The sequence below is a fragment of the Psilocybe cubensis genome, chromosome 5 (assembly GCF_017499595.1).
Source record: "Psilocybe cubensis strain MGC-MH-2018 chromosome 5, whole genome shotgun sequence".
In the NCBI taxonomy this organism is placed as follows: domain Eukaryota; kingdom Fungi; phylum Basidiomycota; class Agaricomycetes; order Agaricales; family Agrocybaceae; genus Psilocybe; species Psilocybe cubensis.
Genome location: NC_063003.1, coordinates 1,344,630 through 1,364,276, shown reverse-complemented (window position 1 = coordinate 1,364,276; position 19,647 = coordinate 1,344,630). Strand labels below are relative to the sequence as shown.

Here is a 19,647-nt window from a genome sequence, read left to right as displayed (position 1 = left end):
CAAAAGGAAAAATGATGGACACATTTTAGGGCGGCGAGGACGACGATAATCGAGTGACTGCTTTCTGCCTTTCAGATTCCCATCGCGCAAGCTCCTCTTTAAGGCTATTCACCCGCAGCTCGTTGACTGGATGGGTACTGTGGTCACCCATGATTTGCCTGGCAACCCTTGAACTGGTGCTGGTGCTGTCCGGAAGTTCATGTTTGCCTGGTTTTGCACACTCCGCTTCCTCTCCCGATCTATGCTCCCAAAATTTTATAGCGTCTCGCGCATCAAAACCAGCGTGTGCCAGAAGTCTACGTCATCAATAACTAAGCATTCGGCATTGCATTATCACACGACCAAGTAAACACTTACCTGGCGGATACAACGTCAGCTTCAATTTCTTGATGCGTGCTGCTACAATATTCAGATATTTTGAGCAGCTCCCCTGAACCAACTTTGCCAATCTGCGCAACAGCATCGTTGACAAAGGGACCAAACAACATGGTGATAGGGAAAATAAGCACCCGCAGTATATCGGACATGATCGAAAGTGTGCCTGGTATGATGATGTTAACGGACGACAGACTTTCTAAATGGTGAGATAGTAAAAGATGGGCCATCTCGTGGGCAAGCAGAATTGCCAGCTCCGCTGTCTGTTCTGATGTCGGGATTGGATGGGGAGGTGGAGGCGGCGAACTGGAAAATAGGCTTCTGAAGACCGAGCTCCAAGATGATTTTGGGGCAGGGGGCGGTGTTGACTGACATTCTTGGGGATGGCGAGCAAAGATCTCATCCAGGAATCCAGTATATACCACGATGCCACTGCCTCCATCAGGGCCGAAGCCGTATGAGAAAGCGTTCGATTGTTCTGGGTTCTCAACAACGAGCAAAGAGTAAGGTACTCCAGGTATAGGTCCCATGGGAGGAAAAGCTGCTACGTCATCCTTATTGCACATCTTCATGCAAGCCCAATGAATGTATTCTGAGGCTCGAGGGCGAGGGCGAAGGGGAAATTTCGCAGGCGGAGGTAAAGGTTTAGAATCTTCACCACCTTCCATCCATTTCGGACACAACTCTGGTTCTCGAGAAAGGATGGGAATGCTGGATTCCAGGCGGCGAAGCGTATCATTAACCCATTGATACCTCCAGTCGCTCGGTGGAATAGCCTTTGGTGAACCCTGCTCAGCGAGAATGTCTCCAACGGCGTTGTACCACCCAGGGCCCGCCAATTTCGCTGCTATCTCGTCTTCTTCCTCTGGGGAAAGTAGGATCATGCGCCATCTATAAGTTTCGTTGTGAGCACAGATAACCGAGAACCCCGGGAGACCGTTCATACCGTCCAGTCAATGGTGTTTTCTCGAGGCTGGCTGTGATCGTGGCCCAGAACAGCACAAAGGGCACGAAGAGCAGAAATTGGAGCATCATCGTCCTCCTGCGTATCTTCTTCATGTGCTTCATCTGTTTCTCCTCCGACAAAGGAAAGCCGTGCAGGGCAGCGTATTTAATCATTTTGTGAGACCTAACATTATTGAACCATAGAAATGGAATGAATGTGAGGGCGATGCGACTCGCGACGCGGGCAAGCTCAAAGCCTGCCGAAGCCTACATGAGTACTTTAGTGACGGTGCATAGATGTGCGGAACGGGGCGCTCGTGCCTTGAGAAACGATGCCAAGATGGGTATCAGTGGGCCACCATTGTTGGGAGGAGTCGAATGGAACGATCTGTGAAGGACTGGGTGCAGCAAAGTCACAGTCGATGTTGAAAGTTGCGGGTGATAATGAATGCGAGATATCTGAGATAAATTAGGCTTGGAAGCTGCAGTCGACACCAGTGCCAACGATGATTGCTGACGCCGGGATAACGAACGGCCGTCTGTACGACGTAGAATTGGTTTAGGGACGATGCGGATTATACGACTGAACATGGTGCATGATAAACATAAGAAGAAGACCAACCGGGGACTGTTTCAAGTAAAGTTCCAACTACGGTTCCGTTCACTTGTTGCTGCGACTTTGGCTACCTTTGACCCTGACTGAAGAATTCATTTCTCGACATATATGCACGTGCAGCGACTTCTTCTGAACACCGCACTGACTCACACCGATGTTCGCGAATTCAAGATATCGTCGTTGTAAGTAAGTAGATATGACTGTAGATACTAATACGGCCCGTCCCAGGCGCAGCAGATTTATGAGATAAAAGTGGCCTCATTATACAACGTTCCTGCAACCTCCACTCCAGACGAGAGCCCTGGGGCCAAAGCTTCTGGTCCGGTGATTGAGAGCTTCGTCTTATTCAGCCACTTTTGGGAGAAAAAACCACGTCAATTGGGGAAAATGAATGTCAGCAAGAAATAATTGATTTACCTGGTAGATGTAGGGCTTCGTTCCTGCGACATAGTTTACGGCAACTTTAATCACATATGGAATTTCTGCAAGGATGTCCACCTTCTCAATCAAACCTTGATGTTTTTCGTTCGTCCCAAGGTCGACGTGCAGTTTGGCTTCGACAATACCAGGAGCATCAGGGACAACAGAGGGTGCTTTCCATTGATATTCAATTTCTGAAGGTTTCTGGTAGCTGGTGTCGGGGTCGTGTTCTGGTTTGAGATGATGCGCGCGTGAGATGACAGGACCCGAAGAAGTTTCTCCTGGCCACTTCGTCTCCGCCGTGACAGTGGCCAACTTGTTCCCAATCACCAGAGATCCGACGTTGACCACCACTCCTCCAGATCCTGAACCCTTCTTACCGTACGTCTCAGTTGTTGTGAATTCCATTTGGATTGCAGAGACGCCTCCGAGCTCCTCGCTCTGGAAGTGCGCAAAGTTCCACGCAGATGCAACAAGGTTAGGCCTCATGCCTTGAATAGCGTGCACGAACATTCCGCTTCCCTGAATCGACTCAGCCTGCCCGCTGCGGATGATGTGTCCTGTTGCCTTGAAGCGAGGCCAGAATCGGTGGATTACATATCCATCTGCTTTCTTGGGATCAACACCAAAGTATGAATATCCTCCCTCTGGGCCCTTTCCAACCTTGTAGCCAGGAATAGAGGCAGGTCGAGTGACTTCTAACGAGATCTGGAGGTCGTTACCAAGGTTTGCACGGATCGTGTAGCCTTCGGGGTATTCTGGGTCAGCAGTCGCCTTGTAGAGGACAGAGTACTCGTCCGCCTTGCTCGAGCGTTTATCGTAGCCCCCTGGGGGAGGCGTCACAAAATTGTTGACATTGACAGACTTCCAGATCTTCTCTCCTTTCGATGGATTGGCAATTTTGCATGTGAATTGGATGGTTGGATACCATACACTAACAGGAAATAGATGTCAGTAATGGATTTTACGATCTATGCAGGATAAGCCTCACCCGACGGCAGAGTGGATTATTTGACACATAACGGACGTGCCATCTTCGGTGATGACATAGAAGGTCTGGGTCTCCGTCACAAAGCCTCCTGCACACAAAAGCGAAGTATCTTTGGGCTCAAGTTCACCAAAAAGCTCATTCTCGGGTACACTAGACGAGACGGAGTGGAAGTTGGGGGCTGTCGGATCGACAGGGGGTGCTGTTCTGTATAAATATTGACAAATTTGGAAATCAAATAAGAGCAGAGAAACTCACGAAAAGATCGAAGAAAACATAGTGGATTTGTAGTGGGAGTGCAAGTTCAAGTTTCAAGAAAGAATCGCAGCCGGAAAGGAGGTCGTGTTTGATAAACAAATATATCGAATCCGGAACAACATCATTGGACAACATCGATGAAACCTAGACCCTTCATTTCGTATATGATGTTCTGCAAATATGTATTCAAGTAGTGATGATGCCATAGACAAAAAAAAAACTAATATACTCAATGACACTATCGATGGATGAGTAGATAGAAGATTTTTACTACACTACGATTCTACACCGATGTCTCACTGCTATTCTGTAAACCCAGAATAAGGAGGCTCTTCGCTTCGTTGCCGCTTTCTCGGCCGCTCAAGGATAACTCCATCGTCCCAATCTTCTCCCAGGGTATTTACGGCTTCCTCATTGAAGCTGTCTTCCCAAGCATAGTTTACATCATAAGAAGAAGAAGAATTCGCTTCGTCAGGTTCAACGGATATGGACGGTGTCAGGGCCCATGGATCATTGTTATCGATCATTGTCGTTGGCACTGGAGTCACAGTGGAAGCTTTGGAGAAAGTTGAAGAGGCAGGATTTGGGCCAGGAGAAGGAGAAGGCGAAGTCGACGTTGTGAGAGCATCCGCATCATAAGCCCACGAAAAATCTTCATTCGCAGCTTCAGTCTGGCCTGATGTTGACGCGTCGTGTGATTCATTAGGTTCAGGGACAAGTTTAACAAACTTCATCGAGCCGTTTTGCATTGCCTCGAGCAGCATTTTGTTCTGATTAACCCTCAGAGTCGAGGGATTCTGGGCAGGGACACCTTCTGGCCAGCCCTCTAGTCGGACTCCGTATACATCTAATCTCTCTGGATTCGTCCATTTCATTTCTGCATTGCGGACGCCGCTCGCCAGCCTATAAAAGGAGTTGTTCGGCTTGTGATTAACTAGTAAGTTAAAATGACAGATCCGTACCTGAGGGCGTTGCGCACGCTTTCATAAAGTTCGGATTTGATGGATTTGGCAGGAGGTGTAGATACATTACGTTCAGATTTACCAGCATTCGAGGGGTTTTGGCTTGCCTCCGCCTGTGATATGAGATTGGCGCAGTATACTTTGAAAGCTTTGGCCCCTTGGACGCCTCCACCTCGCAGTCCACGCCAGAACTCCCTACCGACCACAGATCCTCCTAAGAATCCCTGATCAGATGGATCGCTGGGATTTATTGCCAATAAAAATGACTGTGTATTTGAGACCGCAGATAGGGATTCGAGGATATGTGAAGCATCGCAAAGAATAGATCTCACTAGAAAAGAATCAAAGAAATCATCTGATACAAACGAGATGCACAACATACCTTGAGGCGGACTCTTTCCCGAAGCAAGGGATGAAGGCGACTGAGGAAAGAGGTGTTTAGCATGCCATTCAGCAACGCGCCGCCTTGTCTGTGCAGAGTACAGTCAGAATACCAACTACTCTATCAGGAGGTCTTAGAGACCTCATCATATGAACGCAGCTCTCGATCAGCAAAAGCTTTGATATCTGCGAGGCTCTTCTGTAGGAAAGCATCGAATCGTTCATTATACAGTGGGTCATTAACAGACTCGTCTACTGGAGGTGAGTCAAGCTCGAACGTGGTAGATGAAAGCGTGGTCATCGATTATCAGATATCAGGCAACAAGGTGAATTGGACGTGAATGTGTGTCTAGTAATCGCCGACGTAGATTGTCATCCCTTTGTGCGACAAGCAGACCTGCAAACTGAATAGAAGAGACAAGTCTGGCAAACGCAGCATGGAATGAATTCAAAGACTTGTCACAATTTCACATTCCAATTTCCTCTCGATCTCTCGCCCACGTGATCGACAAAATCTTTAACCTCGTCTCCTACTTTAAGTCCAATGGGACGAACAAGACCAAAGAAAAAGGGCCTTTCGAAGCCAGGCGACGCCCCAGCAAAATCTTCTCCCCCATCCACCGAATCTCTTCTTGAGAAGGCCCAGGCCTTGATCGTTCAATGCGATTATGAGCTCGCCGTGCGCTTTATTCGCCGGGCTTTAGAGCAAGATCCCAAAAATGCAGAGGCGAGGGAGATGCTAGGCGTCTCTCTGCTCGAACTGGGAGATCTAGACGCAGCAAAAGAGGTGAGTAGCGACATCACAACGATTCGATATTTATTTATATTGGTGCAATTTAGACCTTCCTATCGTTAATACCCCCAAGTCCAGATGCCCCGTCTCCATCTCCCCCATCCGCACATCTGTATCTCGCTCAGCTGAGCGAAGACGACCCAAGAGGAGCCTTAAAACACTATCAAGCTGCTATCCATATCTTACATGCACAGCTGAAAGGAAAAGAGCGTGCAGATGATGAAGCATCCAAAAAAGACGAATCAGAACTGCGAAGTAACATCGTCCGAGCCCTTGTAGGCCAAGTGGAGATCTGGATGGACCCTTCGTATGATTTATGGTATGTTTATCTTCATTCAATCGCACATCTACGGTCTGACGAATTTTACACAGCGATGAACCTGAAGCTGAACAAAACTGTGAAGATCTACTGTCGGCTGCACTGAAAATCGATCCAGGGAATCCAGAAGCTTTGCAAACCTTGGCCTCCGTGCGTATGTCCCAGGAGCGACCCGACGAAGCCAAGGCATTTCTTGAGCAAGCCTGGGCGACAATGCAAGATATTGATCTTGGTGCGTCTCAATCATAACGAAATTATCTCGAGTCTTATCAAACTTGTACCAGATGATCCCAAACTACCCCCAATTCCTACTCGCCTGGCTCTTGTAAAACTTTTCCTCGAGCTGTCCTTATACACACCAGCTTTACTAGTTCTCCATGGAATAATGTCCTCGGATGATCAAGATGTGGAGGCGTGGTACCTGGAAGGGTGGTGTTTCTACCTCATGGCCGAGCAAGCTCAGGAAAATGGTGGAAAACTGGAAGACCTAACATGGCAAGAATTGGGAAGGGATTCCAGGGATTGCCTCGAGACATGTCAAGTGGTCGGTACTTTTCCTCGTGTTCATTTGCTTGTAATTAATCTTAGCTTCGTTTCCAAAGCTGCACCGGAATCAAGAGCATCCTGATAAGCCGCTGTTGGAACATGTGCAGGAACTCATAGCTAAATTGGACGAGCTAGGTATCACAGCATCACCTGTGGATGAGGGCGAGGAGGGCGAAGATGGTGAGGGTGAGTGGGAGAGCGACGACGGGAGTGTGGATGGTGATGGTGATGTTGAGATGCAGTAGACCCAGGAGCCGGGAATCATAAACCCCAGGCTCTCATCTTCTTTATTAAAAGTATTACCGTAGTATTGACAGGACTCACATCTTTTTCGGCATCCGACTGACAATTGCCTTCATTTCATTTTTACATGGGGTTGGTGGTTCTCCCTGTTCACTTTAGCAGAACTTTTGGAACTTAAGATGTTTAGAAAGTGAGTGTTGAGCAGGCACAGTATACCTTCTTTGTTATTTGATCAGAAGATCCAAGAAAGGCGCACCCACTTTTTATCCTGATTCCTTGATCAAGGATTGACCTCACGCGTTTGGTGCTAAACAAACATGTCGGGCCCCTTATAATTCTTGACCCGCTTTCTCTGCTATTGCTTCTCGGTTGGAACACACATATACCTCGTAATACTCATATTATACCCGTCTGCCATATCAGAATGAAATCACGACGCGAACGATCGGACGATAATAACAACCCATATTTCCAGCAACCAACTTTCAAACCCCTCCGAATTGTTGCTTCGGGAACACTCTTTCAGACACATACACTGCATGTACCATGCCATCCCGCACCCTCTTCCGTGGTGCGGGCCCATTCGGTCCAGAAGACGCGAGGGGGATCGGCGAACATGGTGAGTAACTCAATCAAGTTCGAAGACTGAGATGAACTAAACTTTGGATTCTTCTTTACGTTTTAGCTTTTATCGCTTCTGGCTCAATTCCCTGGAGTGGAAGCCGTGCTTGTCGCGCCTCTGGGCGGAAACGAAGATGGGCGCATGGTTCTGAAGGATCTGGAAAATGAGGGTGTTGTCACGAAGTACTGCAAAATCTGGCGGGATGCGGGTGTTCCTAGTGCTTGGGTGCTTCATTCAGGTGTGTTCAAGCTTGTCTAAACATCGCAGAATCTAATGCTCGTTTGAAGCCGAGAATAATACACGAACTGTCGTGAACCATAATCCATTACCAGATATCACACATGAAGACTTCATATCTTTACTGGGGCCTTTGCTCGCACCTGAGAATTACCCGCAGACGACACCTAACATCAGCCCAACGATACCTAATTACTCTTCGGCCTCCCTTGCCACAACTAACCCTACACCCAGGCCATCTCAATCGGGCCCTCGTGTCCCGGTAAACCCTGTATTTCATAATCCAAACAGCCCGGCCCCTTTCGATTGGTTACACTTTGAAGGAAGGTCAGTGAAGACGACGCTGAATAATATCACTGGTCTGGATGGGCTGGCGCGGGAGAGGAAGTGGAGAAGTCACTGTGTATTCAGTATAGACGTCGGAAGGAAAGGAAAACAGGGCGTGGAAGCTGTGTGTCTATCTTCTCTGACTTGAGGAATGATTGTACGATTAATGCTTGATCTAGCTTATCCCCCACGCCGACGTGTTGTTTTTCAATAAACACTACGCACAGGCAAACTCACCGCATTATGAAACTACGCCGCGTGCATTTCTGTTATCGCTTGCGTCTAGCGCTCCTCCGCATGCGTTGCTTATCGCTCACTGGGGCCAAGAAGGCGGCGCAGTGCTGTCTCTCCCCACGAAGGAGTATTTCCAGAGCTCGGGCTGGGTCGAGGACAAGCCGCCTCCCGTGCAAATCAAGAACACAGATGTCGACCACCTACGGACTCCATTCCCGCAGCGTAACTCTGAGCTTCGATCTGTGCGAAGTGGGAGTGACTTTTGGGCCGATGGAAGGAGTAGGACTCCATCATCGAGAGGCTACACGAGAGAAAGCAACTATTTCTCGGACACAGATATCAGCGAGCCTCATATGTACCACCAACACCAGATAAGGTCGCACACGCGCCAAGGACAGGGTACAAATGAAAGTAGCCAGTTCACTACGACCCATGAAGAAGATGACAATGATTCGCAGGGAACTGAGAGACCTGGCCGTGATCATGATGCAGATGATGGGGTGGTGGACGAAGTTGGTGCTCAAGACGCTTTCATCTCAGGGATGATTTACGCCCTGAGCCGGAGGATATGTCCCGGGTTCCCTTATACCCCTGCATGGAGTGGAGAAGATGACTTTAGTTCGGCGGGTGAAGATGGTCGAGGGAGATGGAAGCTTGATGAATGCTTAAGGTCTGTTTGTCCATTCAAGAGCATGTAACGCGATATTGATAGTCCGATACAGGTTTGCAACCGAACTTTCGGGAAGAAAAGCTCGACGGCGAGGGTGGGAAGGGTTAGCTCAGGAAATGATACAGGCAGGATGGTTTGAGACTGTATGAACTGTAGACAAAGAGCCTTTGAAAGCTTTTCTACACTTTGAATGCATTCTACAAAGAGCCTTTGGCGGGAGCCCCTAAATTATGGAGCGCCGGGCCGGTAAGAAGACGCCACTGAATATGGATCACGCGTCAGAAATGACCTGCCCGAAACAAAAAGGCAGGCTATATAAAGGGGCTTGGAGTATGGGAGAATTCTTTGGTCGTAAACCCCACCATGTCTGAGTATGTTATCCCCCACATCGTCTAATCGCTTTCCTGATCTTTTCTTTCACAGAGGTATCAGTATGGTGTTCTCCCGATCGTTATGAGTCGAAGTCCTAGTGTCGGATAATCGTTTCTATGTCATCACAGTAAAGCTAAGGGAATTGTCGGCATCCCTAGCTGGTTGATGGATTTTTGGTTCGTATCTCCAGTCTTACTGCTTTTTATTGTATTTACTCATATCGCCTTTGAAGGATTTAGTCCCCGTTTTACTATCGTCTTTTGTTACTATCGGTATCCTGTGTCCGCTGGTCTCGATGAGACTAGTGGCTTCATGGAGACGCCTGTTTAGGCGTTTCGGCTGGGGTTAGTTGGTTTTCTAATCATTCCTGCGATGCCTGGTCTGATGAATGGATCTAGTTTTTCACGTGGTGCTCCAGCGGGGCATACAAGGTATCACTTGTGGCTTTGGTCCTCAGTGTGCTCGAGTGTCGGAAGGGGGAAAGGGCGCAAAGCCTGGTGGGCGGAAAGGATATCCGCGCCATTGCAGTTGTTGACGACTCTTGTCCGGGCCTTTGCGGCGTCGAGACTGGGATGTGAAAGCAGAGGATTGTTGTATGGGCCGACTGTCCATCATGGTGTGGATTCCAGAATATTCAAATCAATTACCCCAGGTCATCTGGTGTCTCCCATGTACTAGGCCAATTTTACGTACATGTATCGAGTAGAACAAAAATTTTACTTGGTTTGAGACGCCTATTATTTGTGTGAATTGTCTGAGTTACTTACATTTTGTAGTGTAATGCAGACGGGTCGCCGGAGTGAGACGACATCACGGCTCGGCTGGGTAATGATATAATCAATCTCGTTCCGGCCAATTTGTTATGGCTTCTCTTAGGCTTTCTTCCACAAGTATTCCAAGATTTGGTCAAAGTTTGACCAGAGCTATTTTCTCTCCTCAATGGGTTTCTACACGATGCTATTCCGCGAAAAAGCCTGCTGCTGCGTCCGCGAATCCTTTGTCTGACGGTAAGGCTAAACCAAAGTCGACAACACCTCTACGCCGTTCAGCTTCCGAGTCGTTGCCTATTCGCTCAAATCCAACACCAACGAGGGGTACCATACAACCCGTCACGACTCTCGCCACTGCGGAACGATATATCCTCTCGCGTCTCCGTTCTCATCCCGACCTGCCTGCTCGGTCTCAGGCGCTGCACGAGTCTTGGTGGATTCCGAAATGGGGCGAAGCAGGGAAAGAAGGCGAGATCTTTGTATTTTCGAACGGCAATATTGTGTGTTGGGGACTTGGAGAGACGGAGGCGAAGACATTCGTCAGCGACGTGATTGACCGCGCTAGAGGCATGGAAGTCTCTCCCTTGGGAGAACCGGAAACTGAGGAATTGGAATTCGTGGTGGATCCTATCGAGTGCGTGTCTGTGTACTGTTATTTTCAGGATGTGTGCTGAACGTGTTTACTAGAAAAACGAGATTGCAGGGAGACTTGATTATCCTCGGCCAGGCTGAACCACTTAACGAGCCTGAATTGCTGCCCAAGGTTCTTCCTCCCATGGCATTCCCGGAGGAGACTCTTCTGGCCCGATACGCGTTCTCCCAGGCCCTTTCTCGTTCGACGGCGCTCTCAGCGCTGGAGGTGTCTCTGGACCAGTATCTGAGCTCTATGGCATTGCTTCCACATACTCTGGCGCAGACAGGCAAACCTGGCATGGGGCGCACACAGCTTATCAAGAAACTCGGCGAACTCATGAAGTTTAGGCAGCTTTTGAATCTTAACAGGGAGAACTTTACCGAAGTACCAGACTTTTATTGGTCGGAGCCCGAGTTGGAAGGTAGAGCTTGCACGGACGATTATTCTTGGATGTGAATGCTTATTTTGAAATTTACAGCTCACTTCAAGTCTTTGAGTGATGCGCTGGAAGTCACGTCGCGAACCGCATCCTTCAATGACAAGATTACTTATGCGGCTGAAGCTCAATCGATGCTTCGTCAATTGCTGACCGAGGTGTGTACACCTTTTTTCTAGGTGTAAAGACAGCCTTTGAACAACTTTATTTTGCCAGTCATCAACGCACTCGATGGAACTTATTATCATTGCTCTCATTGCTGTTGAAGTTGTCATTGTAAGCCACCCTCGTTGGCCTTTTTTATTCGCTAGCTGACGTCCGTCCGTCCGTCCCCAACAAGGCTTTAATCCGCGACGGGCCTGAACTATGGCATATGCTGGTCGACCCTGAAACCGAAGAAAAAGCAAAACCCGCCCACGTCTAGACACACAACTTACCATTTCTTCCTCCCTACTAATCGGGCTATTTAACTCGTGCATCTAACCCCCCTACTCACTCACTTGTATCAAACCCCCACACAATGCTAATCAAAATTTTATATTGTTTATTTATTTCTGTATTTCCTAGATTGATTCTTTGAACATGGAAGCACGTTGCGATCCTGTCGTGCCGCGATCAAGATCAAGCCATACGCGCCCTCCGAAAGTTACAGTGTCCTTTTATTCCAATTTTGAACGAGCGAGTTCAACAGGTCAAACTTCAATGATTTTTACCCCCCTCCATTAACCAGTTCTAATCCCGGACGCATTCGAAATCCGACATCGCGACGGCATTGGTCTTGGACCCGACTTTGCCGGTTTGTGTGCCACACATTTCCAAAAATAACTTTTGTGTGTATGTTGTGTGTGTGTATGCACGACCGAGTCAGCCTCACGCCTCACGCCTCAAGCCTCAGCCTCCCAAATGAGATATACAGATATACAGGATTACGATCAGCAGTCAGCCACAGGTGTATATAAACCCCCCTTCCTCTGTCATTTCTTCTTTCTTCACAACTCTTCCCCTTCTTCCTACCTTCCACCTTCTACGTTCTACGTTTCTTTTTCTTTTCTTCTCCCGCCTTGTACCTAGTAGGGCGGGGGTTGGCCTTTCACTTTACTCTTTGCTTGCCTTTGCTTTGGGGCGTGGGCGGGGTGGCATTTCGGTGTCGCCTTGTTTGTGTCCTTGGGCGTTGGTGGGTTTTGGGTAAAGGCGATATCGTACTCGACTTCGACATCGCCATGGACCTCGACATCGACATCGACATCGACATCGCCAACAACAATAATAATAATAATAATAACGACAACATCGCTCAATAGAAACAAGAGAAAGGGTTCCACATACACACAATCGAAGACGAATGATACGGAATAAGAATACGGAAGGTACGTCTTCTGCTGGCTACCTAGCCCTTGTCCATACTAGATGGCTGACGTCTATCGATCATCATGATACAGTGCGTCGTCGTTTCTACATACCACTGACATGGCCCTCTCTCTCTCTTTGTATGTGTCCTTTCCTTTTCTTACTTTGTGTTGTGTTTTCTGGGTGTCTGACGCGTGGGTTTCTTGTGTTGTAGCCCAGCAAATATAAAATGTGAACGTCAAGATAAAAGATAAACGGATGAAACATCAAGAAAAATAATAATAATAAAGGAGATGGGGATTGATAAGGCGGAATATGAGGATCAAGATAAAACGAAACGAAAAAAAAGCGAGGACGACAACGAAACAGATCAAGAAAAAAGAAACGAGAAACGAGAAACCAAAAGGAAAACATAAAGCAAGCAAGCAAACAAACAAACAAACGAATTAAAAAATAAAACTGAAAAATGAAACGGAGGAGGACAGATGGCATATATGACTCTATGGCGAGTTTTTTCTTCTTTTTTCGTTTTTCGTTTTTTCCCTTTTCTCTTTTCTGTTTTTCTGCTTTTCTTCGTTTTTCTTCGTTTTCGTTTTTCTGTTTTTTCCTTTTCTTTTCTTTTCTTTTCTTTTTTTGAAGGTTTTGTTGTCGCTGTGCTGATGTCTTTCGATGCGATGGGAATGTAGAGTCATATCACTGCCTTCAAGATTTTAGCACACCACGAAACGAAACGAAGCGAAAAGAAGCGAAAAGGAACAAAGCAAGATCAAGATCAAGAGAAACGCGACACCAACAAGCCAAAAAAAACAAGGAAAAAAAAACGATGACGAAGAGGAACCAAAACCAAAATCAGAAACAAAAAAAACCGAAACCAAAAAAAAAACAAACGAACATATTCCCCATGGGGAGCCGCTGGCACATATGCCTCGAAAGGTACGCTCCTCCATCTTCCGTCTTTCTCATTCTTGTTCTCGTTGGTGTACGCGCTTTTTTACCTTTGATGATAGAGCCATATCACTGCCACGCAGACACGCAGACACAAACGAAAAACGAAAAAGGAAAAAGATAAACGCCACGCAAGACCGGTGAGCGTTTCATGTACGTGGCTTTCTTTCTTTCTTTCTTCCTTCCCTCCTTCCCTTCTCGCTTTTTTCTTGCTTTCTTGCTTTCTCTTTGTTTTAAGGAGGCCTCGTTTTGGAATCTGGATTCTGATTTTGCTTTTTTTGGATATAGGTTTTTTTTTTGTTCGATGAGTCTTTGGTGTGAGTGAGTGAGTGAGATTGCGAATGAGTGAGAGAATGAGTGAGAGCATCATCCGCAACGACGACGACGACGACATCCACAACGACGACAACGACAACGACAACGCCTAGAAAGAAAAGACTGCAACGACTCCATTATCAACCTCTTGAGTCTCTGAGTTCCTTTGGGTTCTTTTTCTGGTTCTTCTTCTGGTGCTGGTTCTGGTTCTGGTGCCGCGTATCCTCCTTCGACGTTTTTTGAGTTTTTTCTCTTTTTCGCTTTTTGCTTTTTAATTTTTGACGATCCGACAGCCATACAAGAGGCTCTTCAACATACGGTGCGTAACACTCCAGCTTCAATCCTCCTCACCCCATATATAATCTGACGAACTGCGCTTTTAGTGAATGAAATCCCCCATCCCCAAGCCTACGGCACCTGTCTCGTGTAGATGCGCCGTGGCACCGAGAACGGCGAGGACGTGTGTTCGACTTTGACTTCTCTGGCTGTTACGGCGCGGCTAGGCGATGATGGGTTGTCATTTTTCTGGGCTGACACCTGCGACAAATCCGCTGAGTTTTATTCGAAATATCGTTCATTGTGTGCTACACTGAGAGATCTACGAGAAAACCCGAAAGAAAAAGAATGAAATGAGAAGAAAAAAAAGCAAAATTGACGCTGACGCTGACGCACCCAAGGATCTCCTCAAGATATACGATGATTTTTTCGGTAGTTTGTACGTTGTTTGTTGTTTTGTTTTTACTTTTTGTTTCCTTGGTGTTGGGCTGGGTTGTAGTGGGATGGTTTGGCATTGGCATTGGCATTGGCATTGGCGGGATGGATGGGCATGTTGATTTGGAGGACGAAGAAACTCGCTTACTCGACTCGACTCGACTCGACAATTTACCACCCTCCGTTCGACACCCCGACCTTGTGTGGATGGAAGTGGGAGGAATGGGATTCAGTTCTGCTTCTGTTGATGTTGAGGATCTCGGTGGATTTTTTTGTCTGTCATGTCCCTGCCTTGGTAGCTTTTCCCATTGGGTTTTTATACTTTTCCCAGTGGGTTTTTAACGCACCCATGAGCAGCTTTTTTTCTCCTCTACATCTCTGTGTGATACTTAAGTTGCGCGCGCGATTTGTTTACACTTTTTTTTGGTTGGGTAAGTGGTAAAAAGAAAAGAAAAACAAGAAGATCAGGAGATATGAAAGAGACAGGATAGCTGCAGTAGAGGATATACATGAGTACATTAGCGAAAATAAAATAAAAAGAGGGGGAATAATGAAGGGTATATCGATTATGTATCAGTTGTAACCGTCTGGCATGCCTCTGTTCATCCCCCTCGGAGACATGTTCATGCCCATCCCCATGTTGCCTGCAGCCATCGGGTTCGCGTGGTCCATGCCCATCCCGCCTCCCATCCCGCCCATGCCCATCCCGCCGACACCCATGCCCATCCCGCCGACGCCTGCGTTCATCCCGCCGCCGCCCATCCCGGGGTTCATGCCTCCCATCCCAGCACTCATCCCGCCCATCCCAGCGTTCATCCCGCCCATCCCGCCGCCCATCCCGCCCATGCCCGAGTTGATGCCTCCCATGCCCGAGTTCATACCGACGCCCATGCCGACGCCCATGGGACCCACACCGGTGCCCATGCCTGCGTTCATGCCGCCGCTTCCGCCCATGCCGCCACCCATACCTCCGCCCATGTTGCCCATCCCTGCGCCGTCCATACCGCCCATGCCCATGCCGCCCATACCACCCATGCCGCCGCCTCCTCCCATGGTGTTTGCACCCATACCAGCCATTGTTCGATCGGCCATATTGGGCATACCACCTCCCATATTCATCATGCCGCCTCCACCCATGGGACCGATGTTGCCCATTCCTCCGCCTGACATGTTGCCCATCCCTCCGGCCATAGGACCCATCCCGCCCCCTGAAATATTCCCCATCCCGCCGCCGCCGCCGCCGATATTGCCCATACCTCCAGCTCCGCCCATGTTGCCCATTCCTGCTACCCCCATATTGCCCATGCCTCCTCCACTGATGTTGCCCATTCCTCCTCCCATGTTGCCCATACCACCTCCTGCCATTCCCCCACCACCCATACCCCCTGATCCCATCCCGCCGCCTCCCATGCCGCCTGATCCCATACCGCCGCCTCCCATGCCGCCTGCGCCCATACCACCACCTCCCATGCCAACTCCTCCCATGCCCCCTCCCATACCTCCCATGCCACTTGGTCCCATTCCTCCTCCCATCCCCCCTCCCATCCCTGCAGGTCCCATTCCTCCTCCCATTCCTCCCATTCCTCCACCACCCATGTTAGGTCGCATACCATCACCACCTATAGGAGACGAGATCCCCATCCCACTTCCTCCGCGTATTGGTGTCGTAGGATCCGCCGCCATATACCTATTCGCCGCTGGGTTGAACGGAGAGCCGCCCGATGGTCCTCCTCCACCAGGGAACCCACCGCTCGACGGCCCACGCATGTTCATCCCTGGCGGGTATGGGTAGTTCCCCTGCGCAGGGCCACCGGGGCCTCCTCCACCACCACCACCACCGCCGCCGCCTGGATGTCGGTGCGGGGACTGGTCCCGCGCCATGTGCTGCGCCATCCCAAAGTCTCTGTCCCGCATCGGCGTTTGGTGCCGAGGTGGGAGGGAGGGCTGGAAGGAGGACGGCGCGTGCGGAGGATGGTGCGATGGAAGCTGGTGCTCCCGGTGGTCGCGGTGCGACTGCTGATGCTGGTGTTGCTGGTGCTGGTGCTGTTGTTGGCTCTGCAAGCCTGATTCAGGTCCGTGCTCGTCTTCTGTCAACTTTTTAACTGTCTCTAGCAGAGGTGTGGGGTCATAGTATAAATCAGAGTATTTGTCGACTAGGAATCTGAATATTGGATGTTTGTTAGAAATATGACTATAACAATTTAGCAGCAAAGGTGACGGACTGTTGTGTGCCAACGTCCCATTGTGGTCCGCGTTCGGCTCTAGCTGTCATAAGCAATGAATTCCAATCCGATGCGCTTTCCTAGATATACCCATTTCAGCGCCTTAAAAAAACAGATAACACTCAGTTTACACACAATGGCCTGCGACAGCCTCGAGCTCGGCTGGACGACGTCTACCAGCACCCGCTGCATTCTAGCCTGGTTCTGCACCTCCGCCGACAGCTTGACGTTGATCCGCTGCGCATTGTGTCTCGGTACTCTGAGGGATATGTTCTTGGCCGGTTTGGAGGGAGCCATGGACAGCAGTGATTGCGGGCTCTGTTTGTTTGGAAATCGTTTCGCGCCCACGTGCGACTTTATTGCCTCTTTCCCACGCTTGCTTCTCCACCCTCGATTCAGAACGGACAAGGGTTGACGCGCGCTTCTCTTGCTACCTCCATGCATACTCCTCCATATCGGATATAATACCCTCTGTGAGCAAATATAGCATATCTTTCTTTTATGAAATATCTTTTCTGGAAATCATCTAGCTTACCGAACTCAACTCTAGCCTCTACTAATCTCTGCGCGAACCTCACTCCTTTGAAAGCGCCTCCCGGATCTAGCGCCACCTATTATCTATCTCCCCCACCACTGCACCATGTCCCTCCGGCACGCAGGACCCCACTTCTCCAAAGCCCCTCCGTCACTCGAAGCCGCCAACCAAGCGCAAATCGACGACCTCGTGCAGCGCAACCGCACGCTCGAACACACCATCAAAAAGCTCACCGACCAAGTCTCCCACGAGCAAGCGCGCACACGGGACGCCGTGCTCGAGATCCAAGCCAAATGGGACGCGAACCAAAAGCTGTGGAAGGAAGGCTGCGAGGCCGTGCTCAGCTCGTACCGCATCGTGCAGAAGAAGCTGCAGGTCGAAGTCGAGACGGAGCGCGCGGCGGTGATTAGGGAGATGGCGATCACGCGCGAGGAGAAGCTGTTGAGGGTCCAGCGGGATGTGAAGATCACGCGCTTTCAGATGCGCGAGCAGGAGTTGGAGAGGAGGGTGGAGGAGATGGAGGAGGAGAGGGCGGAGTTTGCGGAGGAGATGCAGAGGGAGCTGCAAGCGGAGAAGGAAAAGTCTGCGGCGTATCTGGCGAAACTCAAGGAAACGCGCGAGTCGAATAAACTCCAGTTGGCTGAAGTGCGAAATGCTCTCAGGATCGCAAAGCAGGAGAGGGACGCTAAAGATGTCGGTAATGTTTCTCATTCCATTTCCAAGCCCTTTCATTGACACTGTAATAGGCTGAAGTCGTCGATCTGACCGCGAAAAACGCTGTTCTCGAGAACGAGATCAAATCTCTGGAAACAAAGTTTCAGAGAACAACGTTGAACATGGAAGCTTTACAAAACAAGCTATCAGATGCCGACCGCCTCGCTGATGAACTCAAACGAGAGAAAGCCAGCCTGTCCAACCAGCTTGAACGATGGCAGAGTCTAGAAAACAAAGAGGGCGAAGCCGCTGAGCAACAACGTAAACAAATAGTGGCACTCGAACTGGAGCTCCGCGAAATAAAGGAGGCGTATGAACATGACACCGAGAAGGCAGCACGAGATCTCGAAAAGGCGCATAACCGACTGCAGAGAACAAAAGATGCCTTGGCAGAATTGGAGGTGAGTAATATTGTGTTATGTTTATGCCTTACATGTCCTCATTGGTCAACAGAGTCAGTCAAATAATCATGAGGAAGAAAATGAGAGTCTCAAAAAGCAAATGGCCAAGCTTCAGAAAGCCAATGAGAAACTCAAGGCAGACATTGAAGAAGAACGATCCCGAATCCGACCTTCACCCATCGTATGCTGTCTTTTTACTCTAATCATCACAAAAATACCAACTAGCGTTTTCAGCAGAAATCTAGGAAACCAACCTCTCCTCCTCCAATGGAAGTCGACGACGACGAAATCGAAGAAATCGAAGAAGAGGAGCCCGTTGCAGCCAGTAAAAAAGCATCGTCAAAGGCGACAAGCTCGAAAGCTCGCGAAGACCAGGACAAACCCAGCAAAAATCAACGGCAGATAGCAAGGAAGTCAACAGGCGGCATGCCACCTCGTCGCAAGAAACCCCCGACCACCACCACCACCACTACCCCTGATGATGACCCAGACATCGTCGAAATATCTGAACACGAAATGGAACAGCCTGCTCCTACCACCAAACGGAAAGGAAAAGCTAAAGCTGTCGAACGTGAACATGCCGAGGATGAAGATGCTGCTGCTGCTACTGCTGCTGCTGTGCCTCGAAATTCCAAGGGTAAACGAAAGGCAACGGAGCAAAATGACGCAGATATACCGCAAATTGTGGAGAAGCCAAAGGGATCGAAGAAGAGCTCGAGAGCGCCAAGTGAAGCGCGGGAGGCGCCTGCTGCGAAACCTAACAAAGCGAGACGGGCGGGAAGCAAGCAGCCGGTATCCCGAGCAGACACAGACCGCGAGGAGAAAGACGGCGAGGACGATGATGGCGATGACGAGAAAGTTCCGAAGAAAAAGAAACGGAAACTTATACCTCTTGCTGCTAACGTTGGACCGTTCGCTTTTAATACGTTGAATTTGGCACAGGTGCGCTGATTTGCTTCTGCTTCTTTCCTGTACATTTTGCATGTAATATTAATAATGGGTGGACTTTTTTTTTGGCTATAGGTCGACGATGCGTTGGGTATACCGTCGGTACTTTCACCTTTGAAGCAAGATGAGCGTGTTCCCCAGAGATCTATGTCGTCTAGTCTAGTGAATTCGATATTCACTAAGAATGCATTATCGCGCAAGTGACCCATTTTGTTATCATATTCCCTTTATTTTGGTGCTATCCTCATTTCTTAATTTTTTTCTATGGTATCTATGCCATGTAATGCTGTACATTGCACTTTACACTTTGGACGGAATGCAAATTTTTGCGACGGATTCACGCGATTGGGTACAGGTCAAT

At 48.9% G+C, this 19,647-nt stretch overlaps 8 protein-coding genes across 8 annotated transcripts; 4 read left to right on the top strand and 4 right to left on the bottom strand.

Annotated features, from left to right (window-relative positions):
• Positions 1–25: 25 nt before the first annotated feature.
• JR316_0005910 (uncharacterized protein) lies at positions 26–1,911 on the bottom strand (the record flags this gene model as incomplete). The annotated part of the gene is given in 4 exon segments (XM_047891661.1): positions 26–296; positions 358–1,266; positions 1,322–1,587; positions 1,600–1,911. 4 exon segments carry the CDS (start codon positions 1,909–1,911, stop codon positions 26–28), a joined length of 1,758 nt encoding a protein of 585 aa, XP_047749010.1.
• A 264-nt stretch (positions 1,912–2,175) lies between these two features.
• Positions 2,176–3,622, bottom strand: JR316_0005909 (Survival factor 1; the record flags this gene model as incomplete). The annotated part of the gene is made up of 4 exons (XM_047891660.1): positions 2,176–2,289; positions 2,354–3,290; positions 3,384–3,551; positions 3,603–3,622. 4 exons carry the CDS (start codon positions 3,620–3,622, stop codon positions 2,176–2,178), a joined length of 1,239 nt encoding a protein of 412 aa, XP_047749009.1.
• A 282-nt stretch (positions 3,623–3,904) lies between these two features.
• JR316_0005908 (uncharacterized protein) lies at positions 3,905–5,246 on the bottom strand (the record flags this gene model as incomplete). The annotated part of the gene is made up of 4 exons (XM_047891659.1): positions 3,905–4,505; positions 4,565–4,895; positions 4,947–5,034; positions 5,088–5,246. The coding sequence occupies 4 exons, from the start codon at positions 5,244–5,246 to the stop codon at positions 3,905–3,907; spliced, it is 1,179 nt and encodes a 392-aa protein (XP_047749008.1).
• Positions 5,247–5,489: 243 nt separating this feature from the next.
• On the top strand, positions 5,490–6,848 carry JR316_0005907 (putative assembly chaperone of rpl4; the record flags this gene model as incomplete). The annotated part of the gene is made up of 5 exons (XM_047891658.1): positions 5,490–5,732; positions 5,786–6,057; positions 6,111–6,289; positions 6,342–6,601; positions 6,660–6,848. The coding sequence occupies 5 exons, from the start codon at positions 5,490–5,492 to the stop codon at positions 6,846–6,848; spliced, it is 1,143 nt and encodes a 380-aa protein (XP_047749007.1).
• Positions 6,849–7,025: 177 nt separating this feature from the next.
• On the top strand, positions 7,026–9,085 carry JR316_0005906 (uncharacterized protein; the record flags this gene model as incomplete). Its single annotated transcript, XM_047891657.1, has 6 exons — positions 7,026–7,036; positions 7,270–7,465; positions 7,532–7,706; positions 7,756–8,156; positions 8,212–8,936; positions 8,989–9,085. The coding sequence occupies 6 exons, from the start codon at positions 7,026–7,028 to the stop codon at positions 9,083–9,085; spliced, it is 1,605 nt and encodes a 534-aa protein (XP_047749006.1).
• Positions 9,086–10,170: 1,085 nt separating this feature from the next.
• Positions 10,171–11,572, top strand: JR316_0005905 (MIOREX complex component 10; the record flags this gene model as incomplete). Its single annotated transcript, XM_047891656.1, has 5 exons — positions 10,171–10,712; positions 10,766–11,133; positions 11,191–11,306; positions 11,365–11,424; positions 11,489–11,572. 5 exons carry the CDS (start codon positions 10,171–10,173, stop codon positions 11,570–11,572), a joined length of 1,170 nt encoding a protein of 389 aa, XP_047749005.1.
• Positions 11,573–15,039: 3,467 nt separating this feature from the next.
• On the bottom strand, positions 15,040–16,985 carry JR316_0005904 (uncharacterized protein; the record flags this gene model as incomplete). The annotated part of the gene is made up of 3 exons (XM_047891655.1): positions 15,040–16,627; positions 16,689–16,768; positions 16,824–16,985. 3 exons carry the CDS (start codon positions 16,983–16,985, stop codon positions 15,040–15,042), a joined length of 1,830 nt encoding a protein of 609 aa, XP_047749004.1.
• Positions 16,986–17,328: 343 nt separating this feature from the next.
• Positions 17,329–19,490, top strand: JR316_0005903 (uncharacterized protein; the record flags this gene model as incomplete). Its single annotated transcript, XM_047891654.1, has 5 exons — positions 17,329–17,916; positions 17,970–18,338; positions 18,391–18,519; positions 18,573–19,280; positions 19,362–19,490. The coding sequence occupies 5 exons, from the start codon at positions 17,329–17,331 to the stop codon at positions 19,488–19,490; spliced, it is 1,923 nt and encodes a 640-aa protein (XP_047749003.1).
• Positions 19,491–19,647: the final 157 nt, after the last annotated feature.